The sequence below is a fragment of the Ambystoma mexicanum genome, chromosome 2p, assembly GCF_040938575.1.
Source record: "Ambystoma mexicanum isolate Mex_15411 chromosome 2p, UKY_AmexF1_1, whole genome shotgun sequence".
In the NCBI taxonomy this organism is placed as follows: Eukaryota; Metazoa; Chordata; class Amphibia; order Caudata; family Ambystomatidae; genus Ambystoma; species Ambystoma mexicanum.
Window position 1 is genome coordinate 1,285,573,314 of NC_090923.1, and position 17,709 is coordinate 1,285,591,022.

General features: G+C 46.1%; 1 protein-coding gene across 1 annotated transcript in view; it reads left to right on the forward strand.

Moving 5' to 3' along the window:
- ARL6IP1 (ARL6 interacting reticulophagy regulator 1) overlaps positions 1 to 17,709 on the forward strand; it is a 65,687-nt gene that overhangs the window by 19,936 nt on the left and 28,042 nt on the right. The window contains exon 5 of the mRNA XM_069645601.1: positions 13,027 to 13,111. Coding sequence (XP_069501702.1) covers positions 13,027 to 13,111 — 85 coding nt within the window. The remainder of the gene's footprint in view (positions 1 to 13,026; positions 13,112 to 17,709) is intronic.

Genomic DNA, 17,709 nt, shown 5'->3' on the forward strand with positions numbered 1-17,709 from the left:
GGCCAATCCATATTCATTTGATAAATAGCCTCAATATGTCACCGCCGGAATTATACATTGGTGGTAGTTATGCCACTCAAACCTGCGGTATTATTGACACATTTTCTGATGGTCGCTGCAAGTGCCAGTGTGTTGTTGCCTTTAACCTATCTCAATTTGCAGTTTTTGTGGTCCCGACTTTGGTAAAGGCCCAGATATCTATACACAGATATCTTATATCTGAGGGCATTTGATGTGTACATTGGACTGGAAAGACTTCCCTATACAGTCTTTTCTGAATTTATAATTGGCTAATTTGCAACCGCATTTCTTTGGAGCTCCTGTGCAGAACGACCTAGTCCCACATGTGTGATTACGCAGAACCAAGTTGTCCTTATCGGAGATCCAAATTGCATGTTGCGAGCCAAGCTTTGGATGGACATTATTAACCTTGGTCAGCTGAGTTGGGAGTTTGGCTAGGTTAGGCCCCTTATTTCTCTGGTGCAGGCTCCCATATTGTCCGACCTAACCTGCATCCTGGTATTCTGAAAATCTTAAAGCACACATAACAAGGTGCCAGGAATACTACAGCTCTCCAGTTTCTCACAAAGCTTAGTACTATTGACAAAATCAAAAGCTGACTTCAAATCTGCATGCAACCGATGTGGTGGGAGGGGTTCCGTGCTCTTGAGCTCAGATCCTCAACTTATTTAACAGCAGAAGATTATGGGTGTTGCTTTCAATCTAGTCTGGAAAGGTCCCAAAATGTTGTTCTCAACCCAGAGTTTTAATTGCTCCAAAGCCAGTGTCCCAAACAACTTCCTGTTGCATCTAACATAGATAATCCATAATTATGTGGGTTGCTGCGTAGGGATATTTTATACAGGGGTACGGGGATAGCCTTTCGCAAGGGTGCATAATGTCCGGGCCAGCAGCCCTAGAGCCCTTAAGCCTTGAACTGAGCTTTTGAGAACTATTAAACTCGCCTAATGTGTTTTTTTTTTATTTTTTTTTTTATCTTGCCTTTTCCCTTTTTATGCTTTTTAATAAATAGCGTTGCCAATCTGTCTCGTGGGCTGTTTGTGAAATCTATACAATACCTGTTAACTGCTCGTCTTGGGTTGCTCCTCTCCTCTACCACTTAGGTTTTGCCAGGCTCTCCAGGGTTTTGAATTGTCTAGGGCTGCGACCTATTTAGCTCCTGGTTATAGCGAAGGGCTCTCCTAAGGGACATTTAAAGCATATTCCATAATGTATTGTAGAAAAAAAGGTAGTTTGCATCTAACTATGTACTAGCTCCTGGTTCCCCAGAGATGGCTCCTTCCTAAAAGGTGATGTTGGATTCCTAGGAGCTGCTTTTTTTGCTCCTAGTCAACAAATACTAATTTCAACCCCTGCTCTCTTGGTACCTACTTAAGACCTACCTGAAGACCATGAGCACAGGATTTACAAAAACAAAAAAATCTCAATCTCTCTAACAGGAGTCTTAAAGCATTTCACAAAATACCAAGCAGATCGCCTAGAGAGGCTTTAGAGTAAGTCTGGTTTGGAGGGGAAAAATTCTAAACCAAAAGTGCAGGGCACCCATATCAAGTAAAAGCAGGCTTTCCGCCTAACCTGCAGAAAAAAACTGCTCCTGCTACAGTCCTTAATATCCCTCACCGTAGGCACTATCAATGTGTGCAGCGCTCTCCCTCTAATGAGAACACCAGAATCTGTTTTGAACTGGTATCCCTAGGGTCTATGAGAGCAGGCTATTTAGCAAGGCCTAATATTCTGCTTTGATCTCATGAAATGCTTGTTAGTATTTGGGAATGGTGAAGGTGGCTTTTTCCTGTCTCATTTCCTTAAGGTCCTGTGTTTTGGGTCCTCTGGCATTGTTGGGTAAGAATTGGTGCAGTCACTTATCTGCTTGGTATTGGGTAACCCACCTTTTTTTTTTTTTTTTTTAAAGTTGTTTTTTTATTAGTTTTTCATTTAAACACAAGGTGTCAACAATCCCCCCAAACGTCCCTCCACCCCCCTCCCATGCCCACCCCCTTCAGGAAGAGTTAGCTGAGTTCCTTGTCATCCAGCTTCTATGATGTGAAGATGTCCGTTATTCTTATGGTGTGTGGGCACCACTGCATCATATAGTCCGACTGTAGATAGTCTATTACCCCCCCCATTCCTTCGTGAAGGAGTCCCGAGTACCCTGCAAGTTATGGGTGATTCTTTCCATGGTTATTTGCGACCAGACTTTTTGTAGCCAAGTGAAGATCAATGGTGGGTCTTGCTTCTTCCAGTTCTGCGCGATTGTAGCCCATGCTGCGATAACCAGGCCCATGAAACTTCTTCGTTGTGCCTTGGTATATTTTTGGGTTTGTTGGTCTCTCAGTCCGCACAGCCAAACCCTCTCTCCTGCTAGGTCCGCGTCTGGGAATATCTTTTTCATTTCTGATATCAATTCTGTCCAAAAGCCTTTGACCTTTTGACATTCCCACCAAATGTGTCTCCACGTGCCTATTTCTCTGCAGCCTCTCCAGCAAAGGGTTTGACGTTCCTGGATACATGCCATTTAGTCTCTCTGGGGTATAGTGCCACTGTGTGAATATTTTTATCCACATTTCCCTAGTCTGGATTGCTCTTGTAGCTTTGGGGACGTCAGCCCAGAGTGTTTGCCATTGCTGCTTCGTAATTACTTCCCCCAGTGTGTGTTCCCATCTTTTCATGTATGCCCAAGTTACATCCTCTGCTTGTTTGTTTATAAAGTTGTAGAGTGTGGAGACTAGTTTCTTGTCCCCTGGGTTGGTGAGGAGATATTTTTCGAATATGGTCAATTCCCTGGTTGCCGCCTGGGCCATCTCGGGTGTTGCTAGCCAGTGCCTGAGCTGTTCGTATTTGTATCTGTCAGAGTTCGTTAAGTTCCACATGGTCTTGCATTCTGCAAATGATCTAATTTCACTGTCCTGGAACATCTCCCCTATTTTCCTGCATCCTGCGTCTTCCCATTTATCGAAGGCCCCTTGTTCTTGTCCCGGCGGGAACTGGGGGTTCCTGCATATTGGTGTAAATGGGGCGGTAGCTGTAGTTAAATTCCCTTTCCGCGTTTGCTCGTCCCAAGCTTTCAACGTGGCTATCATGATTTCGCTGATTCGCAGGTTTGGGTGTCTGTGTTGCTTGAGTTTCCACAGGAGGTCTTCTAGAGGGGTTCGTGCCACTGCCCTGTCTTGAGTCACCCAGATTGTTCTTTGGTTGTCCCCCAGCCACTCTTTCAGGACCCAGAGTTGTGCTGCGTGATAATAGTTTTTGAAGTGTGGGAGTGCGAGTCCCCCTTCCCTGACGTGGGACGTGAGGACTGTTCTGGCCACTCTAGGAGGTTTCCCATTCCAAATGAATCTTGAGATTGATTTTGCCAGGTCCCTAAAGAACGCGTTAGGGATTGTGATCGGGAGGGCATGGAAGTGATATAACAGTTTGGGTAGTGTGTTCATTTTCACCGATTGAATTCTCCCCCACCATGAGATGTTTAGGGGGCTCCAGCGTTCCAGGTCTTTTTTGATTTTGGATAGCAGAGGGGGGTAATTTCTTTTGTAAAGTGCTTCAACTTTATGCGTCAAGGTTACGCCCAGATATTTAATGCCTTCTTCTGCTATAATCAGGTTTGATGCTCCCGCCTCTTTATCCAGTAGTTCTCTATTCCCTGCTAGATGTAGGATCTCTGATTTTTTCTTGTTGATTTTCAGGCCTGAGATATCCCCGAATGACTCCAAGACCCGCATTGCATTAGGGAGTGTATTCGTTGGGTCTTCTAGCGCGAGTAGCATGTCATCTGCGTAGGCTATCACCTTGTGTTGACTGCCCGCCATCTCAATCCCCTTGATTTGTGTAGTTTCCCTTATCTTGATTAGTAGTGGTTCCAGAAATATCGCGTATAGGAGGGGGGAAAGTGGGCAGCCCTGCTTTGTCCCCCTTGTGATCGATATCTTTTCCGTGACTTCTCCGTTGACCGCGATTCTTATTGATGGGGATGTGTAGTTGGCTTTAACCATGTTAATAAAGTGGTTCCCAAATCCCATGTGTTCCAGGGTTTTAAAGAGTATGGTCCATTCCACCCTGTCAAATGCCTTCTCGGCGTCGAGTGATAGTAGGATTGCTGGGGTGTGTGTAATGTTTATTTTCTCAATTAGGTGTATTAATCTCCTGAGATTGTCATGGGTTTGCCTTCCCGGGATGAAGCCCGATTGATCCGGATTTATTAGAGAGGGTAGCAGTGGGGAAAGCCTGGCAGCAAGAATTTTCGTATATATCTTAGCATCAAGGTTTATCAATGCAATGGGTCTGTACGAGGCTGGGAGGGAGGGGTCCTTCCCTTGTTTATGGAAAACCAGGACCTTCGCCTCATTCATGGATGGGGTTACATTTCCGTTGTCTTTGAAGGAGTTTAGGAGTCTTGTTAGAATTGGGGATAGGATATCTGCATATTTTTTATAGAAGTGGGCCGTGAACCCGTCTGGGCCGGGTGCTTTGTTGAGTGGGAGATCTTTTATCACCTTTTTCACTTCACCTTCGGTTATCTGGGTGTCCAGTGCCATTTTGGCCTCTTCTGTTATTTTTGGGATGGGGAGTGACTTCAAGAAGTCGTTCTGGAGTTCCTCGTCCGGGTGATTCGTGGCATATAGTTCTTGATAGAATGCCCTAAATGTCTCCCCTATGTCTTTGGTACGCATCAGTGTGTCCCCTTGTGCGTTTCTGATGTTGAGGATGGTCATGGATTTTTGCTTTGCGGCGAGTTGTCTTGCCAGAAGACGATCCGCTTTGTTGGCTTTAATGTAGTATCTTTGCTTCAGGTATAGGAGGGATCTCTCTGCCTTTTTGTTGCGGAGGAGTTCCAGTTGGCCCTGCGTATGTTTTAACGTCCTCTTTAAGTTTCTGGTGGGGTGGGTCAGAAGTTCCTCTCTGATCTCATTTAGTTTCTTCTCCAGTTCTCGTTCCCACCCATGCCTTTGTTTGTCTCTTGAGGTCTTCAGTGCTATCAAGTGTCCCCTGATTACCACCTTGAATGCGGTATAGGTCTGTATTTGTATTTTGTGTTTGTTTTTAAATTTGTATCGCGCACATGACGGACCAAACCGTATAGCGGCGCAGTTGGAACAACAAGTTCATGTACATCAGAGCCAAGCCCAGAGGGGTGCAACCAAAAATATAGCCATGAAATAACCCTATCTAAACAAAAATGTCTTCAGGGGCCCTACAAAAAATGGTATGATGATTCTAGGGTCCCACTTTCAATCGGAAGCAAATTACACCATTTTGGGCCAAAGACTGAAAATCCTCTGTCTCCCCTTGTTTAAGTTAAGTGTGGAATAGACAAAAGATGACAATCTCTGGATCCCAGATGTCTTGAAGGTTGATAGGGTTGGATCTTTTTCCCTCAAGTATGCTGGAGTGAGCCCATTCAGGCATTTAAAGATAAGGCAAGGTACCTTAAATCTGTGATCTTCTGCTAGCAAGTGCAGAGCACGGCGAGAAGGTGACATGGGCAGTTTTGCCCAGCTTGAAGATCATTCCAATTGCTGCATTCTACCAATCAACTGGCTATTACAGTAGTCCAGATGTGCATTTGTCAAGGCACCCACCACTGAGGCATGATCCTCGTTTGGAATATAGGGGAGTACCTGCCGTAAGTCTCAAAGCATAGTGCATGCCTGGATCTTGGCTCCAACCTGACCTTCACTGCCAAGATCATCCTGCCAAAAACAGGCCAAATTCTTGACTTTTGAGACACATTTTAGATTGGTTCCTAGAAGGGTAGGGATAGGCAGTTTCTTGGCAGCAGTATGTGGGTGTCTTGGGCCGAACAAGAGAAGTTCAGTTTTGGCTGCATTTAGTTGAAGTTGATTACTAGACATCCAGTGACCAACATCAGCTAGCCACTGCCCCAGTCTACTAAATGCATCATCAAACTTCACAATCCTGATGAAGATTTGAGTGTCATCCGCATAGGAATTAAAACTCGTCCCATGTTGTCTCAAAATCTCCCATCAGTGGGCGCATGTACAAATTGAACAGTTAAGGCCAGACTGATCCCTGCGGGACGCCGAGTTCAACTTAATGGAGTCTGACAGGAAACCGCCCAATATCACCTGCTGAAGACATCTGTCAATGATAAATCTGTCAATGATTTGAACCAACAAATTGCATGATCAGAAACCCTTCCTACCACTTGCAGTCGGTCCAGGAGAATGTGATGGTTCACCATATGAAAGGCCGCAGACAGGTCCAGCATCACCAAAAGGGAGAGCTCACCATGATCTGCAGCCATCCTGGACGGATAAGAGGGCAGTCTCTGTTCCAAACCTCAGTTTGAAACCCGATTGGAACATGTCAATAGCAATTCTTGCTCCACAAATTCCTGCAACTGGCCAGTGACCACCTTCTCAAGAATGTTTGCAGGCCAGGGAAGACCTGCAATCGGTCGATAGTTCTGCAGAATCTGGGTCCAAGGTAATTTTGTAGAGGTGTAATTATAGTGTTAGATTTTGAGCTACTATCCCTACATCAGGCTTTATTAATGAACCTAGTCGCAAAAGAGTTGGATCCGACGATAGACGTTTTGCTGCATATGCAGGAAGAGGAAACAGGGAATCGTTGGTAGGTTTAAGGGCCTCCGACAGTCAGTGGACAATGGTCTCTGAATCTGAGAATCAATGAATTTCACTGAAGGTTGAACAGTTATCGATCCTGCAGAAATTGAAGCTGTAGCCTGCGTTTTAATTGCAATGTCAGCCTTAAGTTCAATTTTATCAATTAAAGAGTTAAAGATAAGCCTGTGCAGAGGAGGATTCAATCAATGTAACTTTTAAGCTAAGTTAGCAGAATAGAGACAATGGAGAAAAGCTCTCTAGGTAAGTTACTTGAAGCCTTTATCTTTTTACAAAGAAAATCTTCGCTTGAAAAAAATGGCCTGCTTGTAGCAAATCAAAGCTCACTGACCGAGAAAATGCCAGGAGATATAACAATCTAGAAGCACTAGAAAGAGAGTAAAGGTGGTTTAAGGATCACACAGGTGAAACATGGTATCCACCTTTTTCAAACCAACATAACCCTCCCCCGCCTTTATGTGCTACTCTGAATTGTCTCCCCTCAATTTTCCTCATTCAACCTACTACAGTACTGAGACGAGGGAGGCGACTAGGAGTAGTTAACACCAGTAGGTATTTTCACCACTCTAGTACTGAGACAAAGCGAGTACCTTTGGGGAATCAGGCATGTCCCACAAATAGGCTGCATAGAGGTCAGGCAATTAAACCTACTGACCAACACCTGTAGGCAGTATAAGGGCTGGGGCTGCACACCATGGAGGAGAGCCGGGAATGGAACTGGCTAGAGAGGAGCATGTCATAGAAACCAGAAGCGGGAACCACATGAGACCGGAGAAGGCGAGGGGCAGAGTGTGGGCCACAAGAGGGGGGGGGGGGTCCTAATGGTCTGGCTGAGCTCTGGTTGCCAACAACTACAGCGGGAGCTGTACTAAGCCCACAGCTGCCACGGGAGAGCGAGGGAAGCCCTATGGCAGCTGCGAGAGGCGAAGCTCACGGATCCAGGAGCATCAAATGGAGAACCGGCAAAGCAGAGCGATCACGCACACCCACACCCAGTGAGTGCAATCCAAGGAACACTTGGTCCGGGGTGCCCGCTAATACTGGTACATATGAGATCTGTGAATGACGAATATCAAAGTAATGGGACATGAGCCTGAATGAAATATGGAACACTTTTTGAATACTGAATGAATTGAAGGTCCCGACAATTGCCTTTTGGGGAAATACAATTTAAAGGCAAGTAATGAACACTTGAGAATGGGATGTTAAGCAAAAATTGAATACAAAACTGAATGATAAATTTATGCGCAAAGCTACGAGCTGATGAAAGGTAAATGCAAAAGTGCTCATTTTGAAAGCGTCATTCGAAATGAGAGCAAGTGTGGAAGTTTGCAAAAGCATGATGGAAAGGTGGGGAAGAAATGAAACCACCATGCCGTGAACCTTGTGCATGATTACAGTGCGCCAAGACTGGCGGAGGATATGACGCATTGTGGCAAAGCCAAGCGTCTAACCAGGAGAAGTCAAGTGAATTTGAATCTTTACACACAGGCAAATACAGAAGAACCTGTTTGGGCTGAAGAGCATAGGGTTCCTGGTTGTGCGACATGTAATGGGTGTACTGTGTGGTCTGACAACTGCGTCTAGATCAGGAAACCCTCACTTGTGAAAGCCAAAGACATTGTGGAAGTAAACCAAGAAGGAGTCATTAAGTTGATCAGAAGGCGTGTCAAATTGAGCTGGAGTTTTCTTGAACATTAAAAGACTGAATGTAAGTTGGCAAGTTGAAGCCTTGGGGAAGGGAACCCTGCAACTTGATTAACTTTAATACTGTCTTGAGGGCGGTGCTCTCAACTTTTTTGACTGTGGAACTGTATTACCTTGAACTTGAGAAAGGTAATCTGGAGACTTTTGTGTTACTTCCTTGAACTTGGGGAGCTGAAAAGGAAGCTAGGCGCTGGAAGCGGCTCAGAACTTTGCTTTGGTCACCATTTCTTTTATTGTTGATATCCCTACTTATTTTTTAGCTTTAGTTGTGAGAGTGGGGGTAGGTTTTGGACACAGACTGACATTTAAGTTGAACTTTCTGACCCCCGACTTTTCTTAGTTTTGTTCAGGTAGGGAAATCTCACCTTGGCATAAGGCAAGTTAGGGCCTCAAACATCCTGACATTTGAGTTAATTATTTTGACTTTGAATCTGTTGTCTGTGTCTTGCTTCATGATGCCTTCACAGCTCACAAAGATGGGCCTGGGGTGCTCAGCCACGACAAGGATATAGAGTGGGGTGGTTCACAATTATGCCCAGCTTTTAACACCCAATGAGAGAAATTCCATGCACTAGATCTGTACAATAAAATATCTTCATGTTAAGAAATGTCAAAGAAAAACTATACGCTAACGGGTAAGTCAAACTTTGTAAACAAAAAAAAAGGTCATAGTATAGCAAGTATCACTTTTTTAATAAGAGTTCCTTTTAGAGTCAGCACTTCTGAAAAGGAATCCTGCCTGTCTTCGGCGTGAGAGTTGCCCCAGTGCAAAATTGCCCCAAGGAGCAGTCATTTGAGCCCCTCTTTGTGAAGAAAAAATGCCTGCCAGGAGACCAATACTCTGGAACCTGGTAAGCCGTTCTGCAAGGTGCAGTTGGATTCCAGTGGAGGTTACTGTGCACGTTCAATGACCTGCTCTAGCTAGGATGTACCTATTTTTGGCCCAAAATCCTATTTGGGAGTTACTTTCCTCCATAAATCTGAGTACAAACGCCAGAAAGATGACCCAAAATATGGGTGCTGTAAATACATTTGCAACCGCTTTTAAACCTCGTCCAACTCAGAAAACTATGAAGCCGAGAGTCACGACTAGAGGGACCCTTCTAAATTACAGGTAATTGAAAACCATTTCCTTTTGTAGGTAATAGATCCTCCCAAACTGTGTTCTGGTGTATAAACTCCATATTGTACTAGGCATTTCACCGCTTGTCCAGACATGTTAGAGCACTGCTTAAGATGTGGCTTTCAACACGGTTGAACGCCAAAATTGCGTACTCCAATCTAACCCAAGATTTTGTGCCTTAAATTCCTAATCTAGAAAGATCACTCGGTGCATCCGGGCCTTAAATCATTTTGGTGCGGTCAATGTGTCCTTTTTATGGCTCAGTAGCTCTGAATAGATTGAACCTTTGAAATTGTGTGAATGCAAGAGGGCCTGGGGTTGGATGCTACCCTAAGTCTGTAGATTACTTGTACATTTCGAGTGAGGTTATCCAGCTGTATCTTAAATGTTTAATGCATAGGCACAAACGACTGGGTATCGCAAGGCTACATTTTATCTTGCTTCCCTTGAACGCATGGGCAGTTACATGAAGAATAGGGACTTCAGTTATAACAGTTGTCCCTTCTGCCCAGAAAAGGACGGAACAAGCTTACATTTTATATTTTTATGTCCCCAATATGCCCAGCTCTGGGCCTTTTATTTTTGGTACTGATATTTAACATGTTTTAATGTCTGGAAGTGATATTTAATTACCTGTAATGAACATTGGGCATTCTTCCTTGTGAATACCCTTTTTGTAGGGAAAGCACTGCAGCTGCACACATATGAACATATGTCTGCGTCCTGACTATCGATGATTTTTACTATTTGTATTACTTTATGGTATTTTTTTTTAAAATGATTGCATGCTGTATTACTGCATACTATATTTGAATAGTACAATACAATTCGGTAAAGTGTATGCGCACACGGCTCCAGCTAGGATCCAAGGCAGGCCCTTAGGAAGGGTGATCATTTGAGATTTGACTATTCACTTATCTGGGGGGGGTGGAGGGGGCAGTTGCCTGTGATGCAGTCGTCCTGTTCCTCGGGCACATGATTCTGCTTCTGAGGTGTCTGACTTTGTGGAATCACAACAAATGTGAAGTACACCGGGAAGGGTTGGCTACAGAAGATGGACTGGAAAGGCGAGTTCAGTGGTGCAGCCAAAGGAATGGAAGCTGCATCAGCCTTTGGAGCTTTCCAGGTGATGAGACTGATCCAGAGAGCCTGCTTGGGGGTCCTGTGGTGAAGGTTTTTGGGTTGGTTTGGCTCCTTCTGCGACCTGAAAGTGATGGGGCACCTTCCTCCCTAGATAATGCAACCCAGAAGGTCGGGAGCTTCAAGGAACCCAGGTCTCTGAACGGAGCTATGATCAAGTGTGGACAACTGGATCAGTGGAAAGGAGCACCTTGGAAGGTTCCTTCTGGTCTTTGCTGGGGCAAGAGCTTTGCGGTTTGTTCAGGACATATGCTGGTGCAGAGCTTTGGTCGTTACTTGAGCAACAAGCCTTCCAAAGTGCAGGTTTGGAGATGCATGTGAGTGGGCAAGGGGTTATGCCCCCCTAATCCCCCTCCCCCAAAATTGTGTTTTGGTGGCAGGTATGGTGTTCATGGGCTGGTTCCTGAGCATAATTGAAACAGAGGGGTGGTCAGACAATGGCAATCTATTCCTGCAAGTATACCTGGGCATTCCGGAAAAGTCTTGTGCACAAAGTAAAGAATCAACACTGTCCCAGACAGGCATCTGCTGGTCTCAACTTTCAGACAGCCCCAGTCCTTGGACAAATGCATAGACGCACACATCCCTTTTGCTTGTGCCGCGCTCCCTCCATTTTACCCCCCACTGCAATCCCCATTTTAATTAGGAGGCGGTGGGGGTGGTAAACAAGGGACCCAGCCCAGTGTGATCATTTTACCGAGCTGAAAAAAGTCCCTAGCCATGTGACCAAGTGTACTGTATGGGAGGCTATAAGGTCCTTCTGAGGTACCCTTGCCTTGGGAGTTGTATAGACTCTTAAGGCAGGGCAAACACGTGGAGCAACACTTTCTGCCTTGAAGGAAAAAAAACGGTCCTAAAGCAGAGTACATGGGGCTACCACATTTTGGCAAAGATGGCTTTCAGTCAAACACAAGGGCTGTTGATTGGGTCCGTGGCATTAGTGGTTTTATTTTTTTGGTCCTTCGCGCCCACAGTTTAATGTGCCGCAATGCTGAATTAGAAGTTAATGGGTTATCATTTAGCTACATTCTGAATAAACAGTCAAATACCACGTTATGTGGTAGCATGGTGAACCCCCTGGGCTATGTATGAAATAGGCCTTTTTAGCGTACTGACATCTTTTAATGGTTACCCACCCTGGATTCACTTCCTGGAGTTTGCGAATTCTTTCTGACATGACCCAGAGGCTCGCCTTGGCCAAATCCTTTGCCTCTGATGGGCTGCATATAATCAGTGATGGTAACAAAATCAGCAAGGATTATAAAAAAAAAATACTGCCTGTTTTAGCACCCACCACATACTAGCCTATGGTGGTGTGTACTGCCAGATGTAATGAGAGCTGTTGGCGGTAAATGCCACTTGATTTGAGTTGGATTACTTCAATTTTTACTTCAACGCCAGAGATGGTAGTAAATGTATACATGGTCCCATCAAGTTAAATGCTTTATATAATTTTTTTTTTTTTTTTTTGGGGTCTTGTAGTGAAGGGAATGTTTATGATACTGGGATTTATACTGCTGAAATGCACATGCTTCCCTTTTTCTGCAAGGGAATTCGGTCAAAGGGGAGAATAACATTGGCTTCTCTGATTCCCTTCTATAATTCAAAGCTGGATCCAAGATGTTCTCCGCTTAAGTTAAAAAAAAAAAAAGGGGGGGAAAGTCCATCTGCCTGTTGCACTGCTGTACATAGTCCTTGAGGATGGAAATGTATTGCTTTTTATTATTTATATGCTTGAAGGAGGGGGGCGGGGGCACTTGCGCCTGAAATGTGAAATTAGACCTTTTCTGCCAAGTACATGCCACAGTGGCCATCACTGGAAGGTCACCCCCAGTTCAGAGCCACATGAGCAAATCATGGTAGGTATGCCAATTGTTCTTCTGTTTTCTCCTAGTGTGCTGGCACATGTAAACCACCCAAATAACTGATCTTTCATGGGTCCATTGGGCTCTGGGAGGGGGATCCATACCCAACCATTGGTTTATTCACTCCCATGAAGCCTCACTCTGAAATTTTGCTTTTAGGTGGTTCCAAAGCTGGCAGACAGAATGGGGTTAGACTTAGAATCTCATGGTTAGTCATGTACTTAATTGCCCTGTGAAGCATTGTGGGTCATCTGGTGTCATCCTAATGATGCTATTTATCAGTGGACATTAAACATGGTGACTGACTTAGTCCCAGAGGATTGCTTGGTGTTGGTGGAATAATAAAGTAATAAGCACATTTCGTTTTGACCAATTATCTAAATGTCCTATGTTTTAATCTGTGTTAATGTTGTGTATAGACCTTGGGTGTAGTTGGTGTGCATTTTATTTTTGGGGTTAGGAGGGGTCCTTTCCAGACTGGTACTGCTCCTGCCATTTAACACATTTAATCCACCAGCATGGTGGTTTAGTCACTGCATAATTGCATTTTCATCTTTGTCTTCCACAGTACTTCATGACCATGATCAGTACGCTTGCGGTGGTGGCTTGGTTAGGACAACAGGTGCACAATCTCCTCCTTACCTACCTTATTGGTGAGTATTTTCTGGTAGGGGAGGGTTATTTTTTTTATTTTTTATCATGCGAGTGATACTAAATAATTGTTAAGGTGAAACTCTACACCACATGTGCGCTCAAGCAACAGTAACTCCAGCTCTCCTGTTGTAACTTCTGCTCCAGTAATCCGCCACAACACAAGCATTGAATTTAATTGTATTGCAGGAACTGTGCTACTCGGTGTGTTTAAATGAATTCAGTAAAAGTCACTGTATATATTTACTAGCCGAACGGGTTCTGTAGGCAGACATGACCACACTCAATTGTTGAAAATCAATGCTCCTGTAGCTGGCTGTTATGATTCGCTTATCGCTTGATGTTGGGGTGAATGTAATTGCAGTGATTAACATCTACTGAAACCCCGCCTGTCTCAATCCAACTCTTTTAAAAAAAAAAAAAAAAAAGTGTACCTTTTTTTTTTTTGGGGTGAATCCATCTCCAATCTGCTCCCTAAAATAAAGACCTTGCATGGTTCCACAGGAATAATATTGTCAGGCGATTTTTAAACTCCCAGTTTGTAACATGTTTAAGGGGAGATTGGTGGGTGGGGGGGGGGGAGATGAAAAACAATATATTGGAAGCCCACCATAAATGATGGGGAAATGGCAGGCTTTTTTTTACAGACTGGAATCTTGTAATGGGAAAACCGGGGGACGGACATCGGCATTACTTGGTCTAGGGGTCTGGTGGGTTCAACCATATACCAATTTCTGTCCAAAGATTGGTTTGCCAGATGTTAAGGTTTTCGGGTCATAAGGGAAGGTACTAGCGATCATATGTTATCGGGTATTTTCACCCAAAGAAGATTGGGTGTGACACTGGGCTCTCCATTCTGACCTGTTATTGAATAATGGCAGAAATGGAGTGTCAAATTCAGTCAATGTGGTCTTTTTGAATAAGAATTTTTTTTTTTTTTGTGGGGTTTGGAATCCCTGATGACGCAAAGCCCTCTAAAACGCGAGAACCATGTAGATCATTTCGACAGGGAAATATGGCTCAGGAAGAGAGCACTGAGGCAATCTATTAGGTCTAAAATGTACAACCACAACACCAACAATTTCAATCAGAATCAATAAATCTTGCGCAATAACAAGTAATTTTTGGATGCTGGTTAATTCCTTTCAGGACTTGCAGAGTTATTTCCTAAGTAATGTTATAGCGTATTCTATTGGGTTTCATTTTGTTTAGGGGCCATCTATAGGAGACCCATAACCTCAACCAGAATGAGCGCCTATGTAATGTGGAGGTTGACCCTAGTGAAGATCTATCTAATTAAAAGTTCCTCCTCCTTACAGGGCCGCTGGACCAAATGGATTGACTGACTAATTTAATACTTAAATCCACTGAGAATTATGGTCAATAAATTCTCGAGCATGGGAAACACTTTCCCCCTACAAACTGTATTTCTCCTCTAAACCAATCACTGTTAGGAGTCCTACTGCACCCAGCCAATGACAGTCCTCTCCTTAAGCCCCCCACAGTGTTGGGAGTCTTCGTGTTTTGCTCCGTGAGCCACTTTTACAGTTTATATTTTGATTTTCGATTGGAAAAAGTTTCTATTTTTGTGAAGAGTCTGTCTGCTCTTCTGGCCAACAGAGGGGATCCGTTTATCGGTGAATTTCAGTGCCCCTCAAGGGCAAGGATCATCAAAGTTTCCAGAAGGCCATTGGGCCGACTCCGCACCTCCGGCCATGACAGAGCAGAAGTAAGGAAGATACCCTTTCAAGCTCTGCACCAGATGTGGACTTTGGAAAGTGCGAGAGCTGCTTTAGCTTCTCCAAGAAAATGATGGAAGGATCGACACAGTAGACTAGCGGAGTGGCTGAACGCCAAGGACTCGCCCCAAGCAGGGTTATGCCTCACCCAGGACCGGTCGGTCCGAGGGGCGGGCTTCCAAGTCGTTTGAGGGCACCCCCTCTGTGGGGGGCCCAATGCAAGGCCAAGCACTGGGAGTTGATTCCATCGGGAACGCCGCTCAAGTGGGTCCCACGATGGGCAGGGCGCGATCAACGTCACCACCTGCCTCCATTGCCAGCCAGCAATTGAGCTCCTCCTCAAAAAGGAAATCGTCCAACCCGGCTAAGAAGGCCTAGGTGGCGCAGGAGACTTCTCTGATTGTCCTCGCGGGTGTCCTTGCCTCTGAGGCAGGAGGCCTCAGCGGGGGGTGGTGGCAACGCCTGCTGGCATGCTGTAGAAGAGGATGCCGACCCTGACCCCTCAGGGTGCTAAAAGGGGGGAGGGGTGTCCCAGGCCAGCCACAGGCCATTGAAGTTTCGTCCACAGACTAGGACCTGGAGTCCCTGCACATGGTCCACAAGGATGTGAATGATTACTGCAATGCCAATGATTGCGCTGGGCCTAATGTTCCGACCATGCTAGCTCAGCCGAGAGATATATCCCATTGACCCTACACACGTTGGGTGTCAGAAATCCAGAAAAGGATGCCACCATCGGACGCCCCCATATCAACCTCTGCAGCAGGTGACCTCCCCCCACACCCTGTTAGACACGGGGACGGACACGGCAGTGACTGACGACAACATTGTCACTGCGGGTGGATCTCTGCAACCGAGGGCGTACCCACTGATTGAGGTGGGGTTGTTTCATTCCATGGTTGCCAAAGCTTCCGAGTTTACCCCCAAAGGAGGGTTGTCTGTACTAGAGGCGCGTGGCCAAGAGGAAGGCCATCGTGGCAGTACCCCCTCCTGGACGATGTGTGGGAGAAGGCCTGGCCCTCTTGAAGAATCCTTGCACGACCCTGGCCAAGCGGGATGGACTGGCAAAAAAAATACTAGGTGCCGTCCGCACCCAAGTGTCTATGGTCACAGCCATTGCCAGACTTCTTGAACCCTTCCTCGGTCCCTCTGGACAGCCTGGGGAAGAAGTTTGATGCCATTGGGAGGAAGGTTATTTACACTGTGACGTCAACCATCAAGGCAGCCAATGCACTGGCAGTCCTGGCCAGGGACGAGAGGGAACTGTTACAAGCTGGGCCCAATGCTGGAGTTCCTTCCTGACGACAAAAGGATGGAGGCAGTCCTCTTCCAGGAGGAAGAGGTGGCTTCAGACCATGCGACATGCCCTTCGACTGTGATCACCTCTTTGGGAAGGCTATCGCTGAGTCCTTGCAGGCCATCAAGGCGTATATGGAGACGGCCCGTGCCCTGTGAATTCTCCAGCAACACTGTTCTTCCTTTCACGCCTCCAGAGGAAAGTCGGGCAGGTTAAAGGTTTCTCCTCGTCGTACCACCAGCCCAACGACTCAGAGGCCTACAGAAGCTGTTCCAAAGCCTACGGTGGAAGTGGTCAGCAACGTCATCACTCCAGGTGGGATGCCGACCCCCCCGAAGCGGGACTGAACGTGCCAAGATGTTGTGCCATCACCCATGCACCTCAGTGGAGGCCGGCTGACAGGATTCATCAGTGACCGAAAGAAGATCTCCACCAACAGATGGGTGTGGATGCTCTCACGCACGGACACACCCTGGAGTTTCCGCACAAGTGTCCGCGGATCCCTCCGGTGGCCCTACAGGAGCAGCACATCCCTCAACTCTTTGAGGAGGTACAGGCTATGCTATGAAAAGGGGCGCTCAAGCTGGTTCCAAGATGACTTCAGAACTCGAGTCTATTCCAGATCTTTTTTAGTCAAAAAGAAAACTGCAGCTTGGCGGCCCATTCTGGACCTGCAGTGTTTCAACAAGTACCTCGAGTCACAAATTCAGGATGGGCACGTTGCAGCACGTGCTCAGCCAATTGGAGGAAGGAGACTTCTTGACTTTGCTGGACCAGGGGGATGTCTACTTCCACGTCCCCATTCACAAGAAGCACTGAATGTTCCTCCGCTTTGTAGTGCATGGCTGGCACTACCAGTTCAAGGCCCTCCCCTTTGGCCTGCCCCCAGGGTGTTCACAAAGTGCCTGGCACTGGTGGCGGCACATCTGTACCTACGGGGAATACATGTGTACCTGTACTTGGACGCCTGGCTCATTGGGGCCAGTTTGTGAGAGTTGGCCTTCGTACACATGGAGACAACCGTCCGGCTGCTGACAGATCTGGGATTCTCCATCAAATATCCAAAGTCCTGCCTGACACCATCGCAGAACGAGCTGTTCCTGGGCCCAGACCCGGTACAGTCTCCTGCCTAGCGTCGCCCTTGAGGGAGAGGGTAACGGCAATTCTCCAGCATTGGATCTTTAATGGATTCACATGCTTAGAATATTCCCTGTCGACAGACTGGGAACCCTCGGTACGCTTATAAAGCCGTTTCCCATAGGAAAACGTTCGACACTTTTGTGTCCTATCTACGTCGTTTTGGGCCCGCACACGCATGCCCCACTAGGACGTAGCGGTATAAATGCCCCGCCCCCGCAGCTCCCTTCAGATTTCAACCGTCTCCAAAGTAGTGGGAGCACCTCGTGTAGTCTATTTTGTCTAGGTTGTGCTGCTGAGTTTCTCCTGAAGTCAGGGAAAGCGCTGTTCTGCCCATGCGCTACGTGCGGGTTGAAGGTGTACGAGGGGAACGAATATATGGATTGCATATATTGTCTACACCCTCATCATTCGGCATATGTAAGGG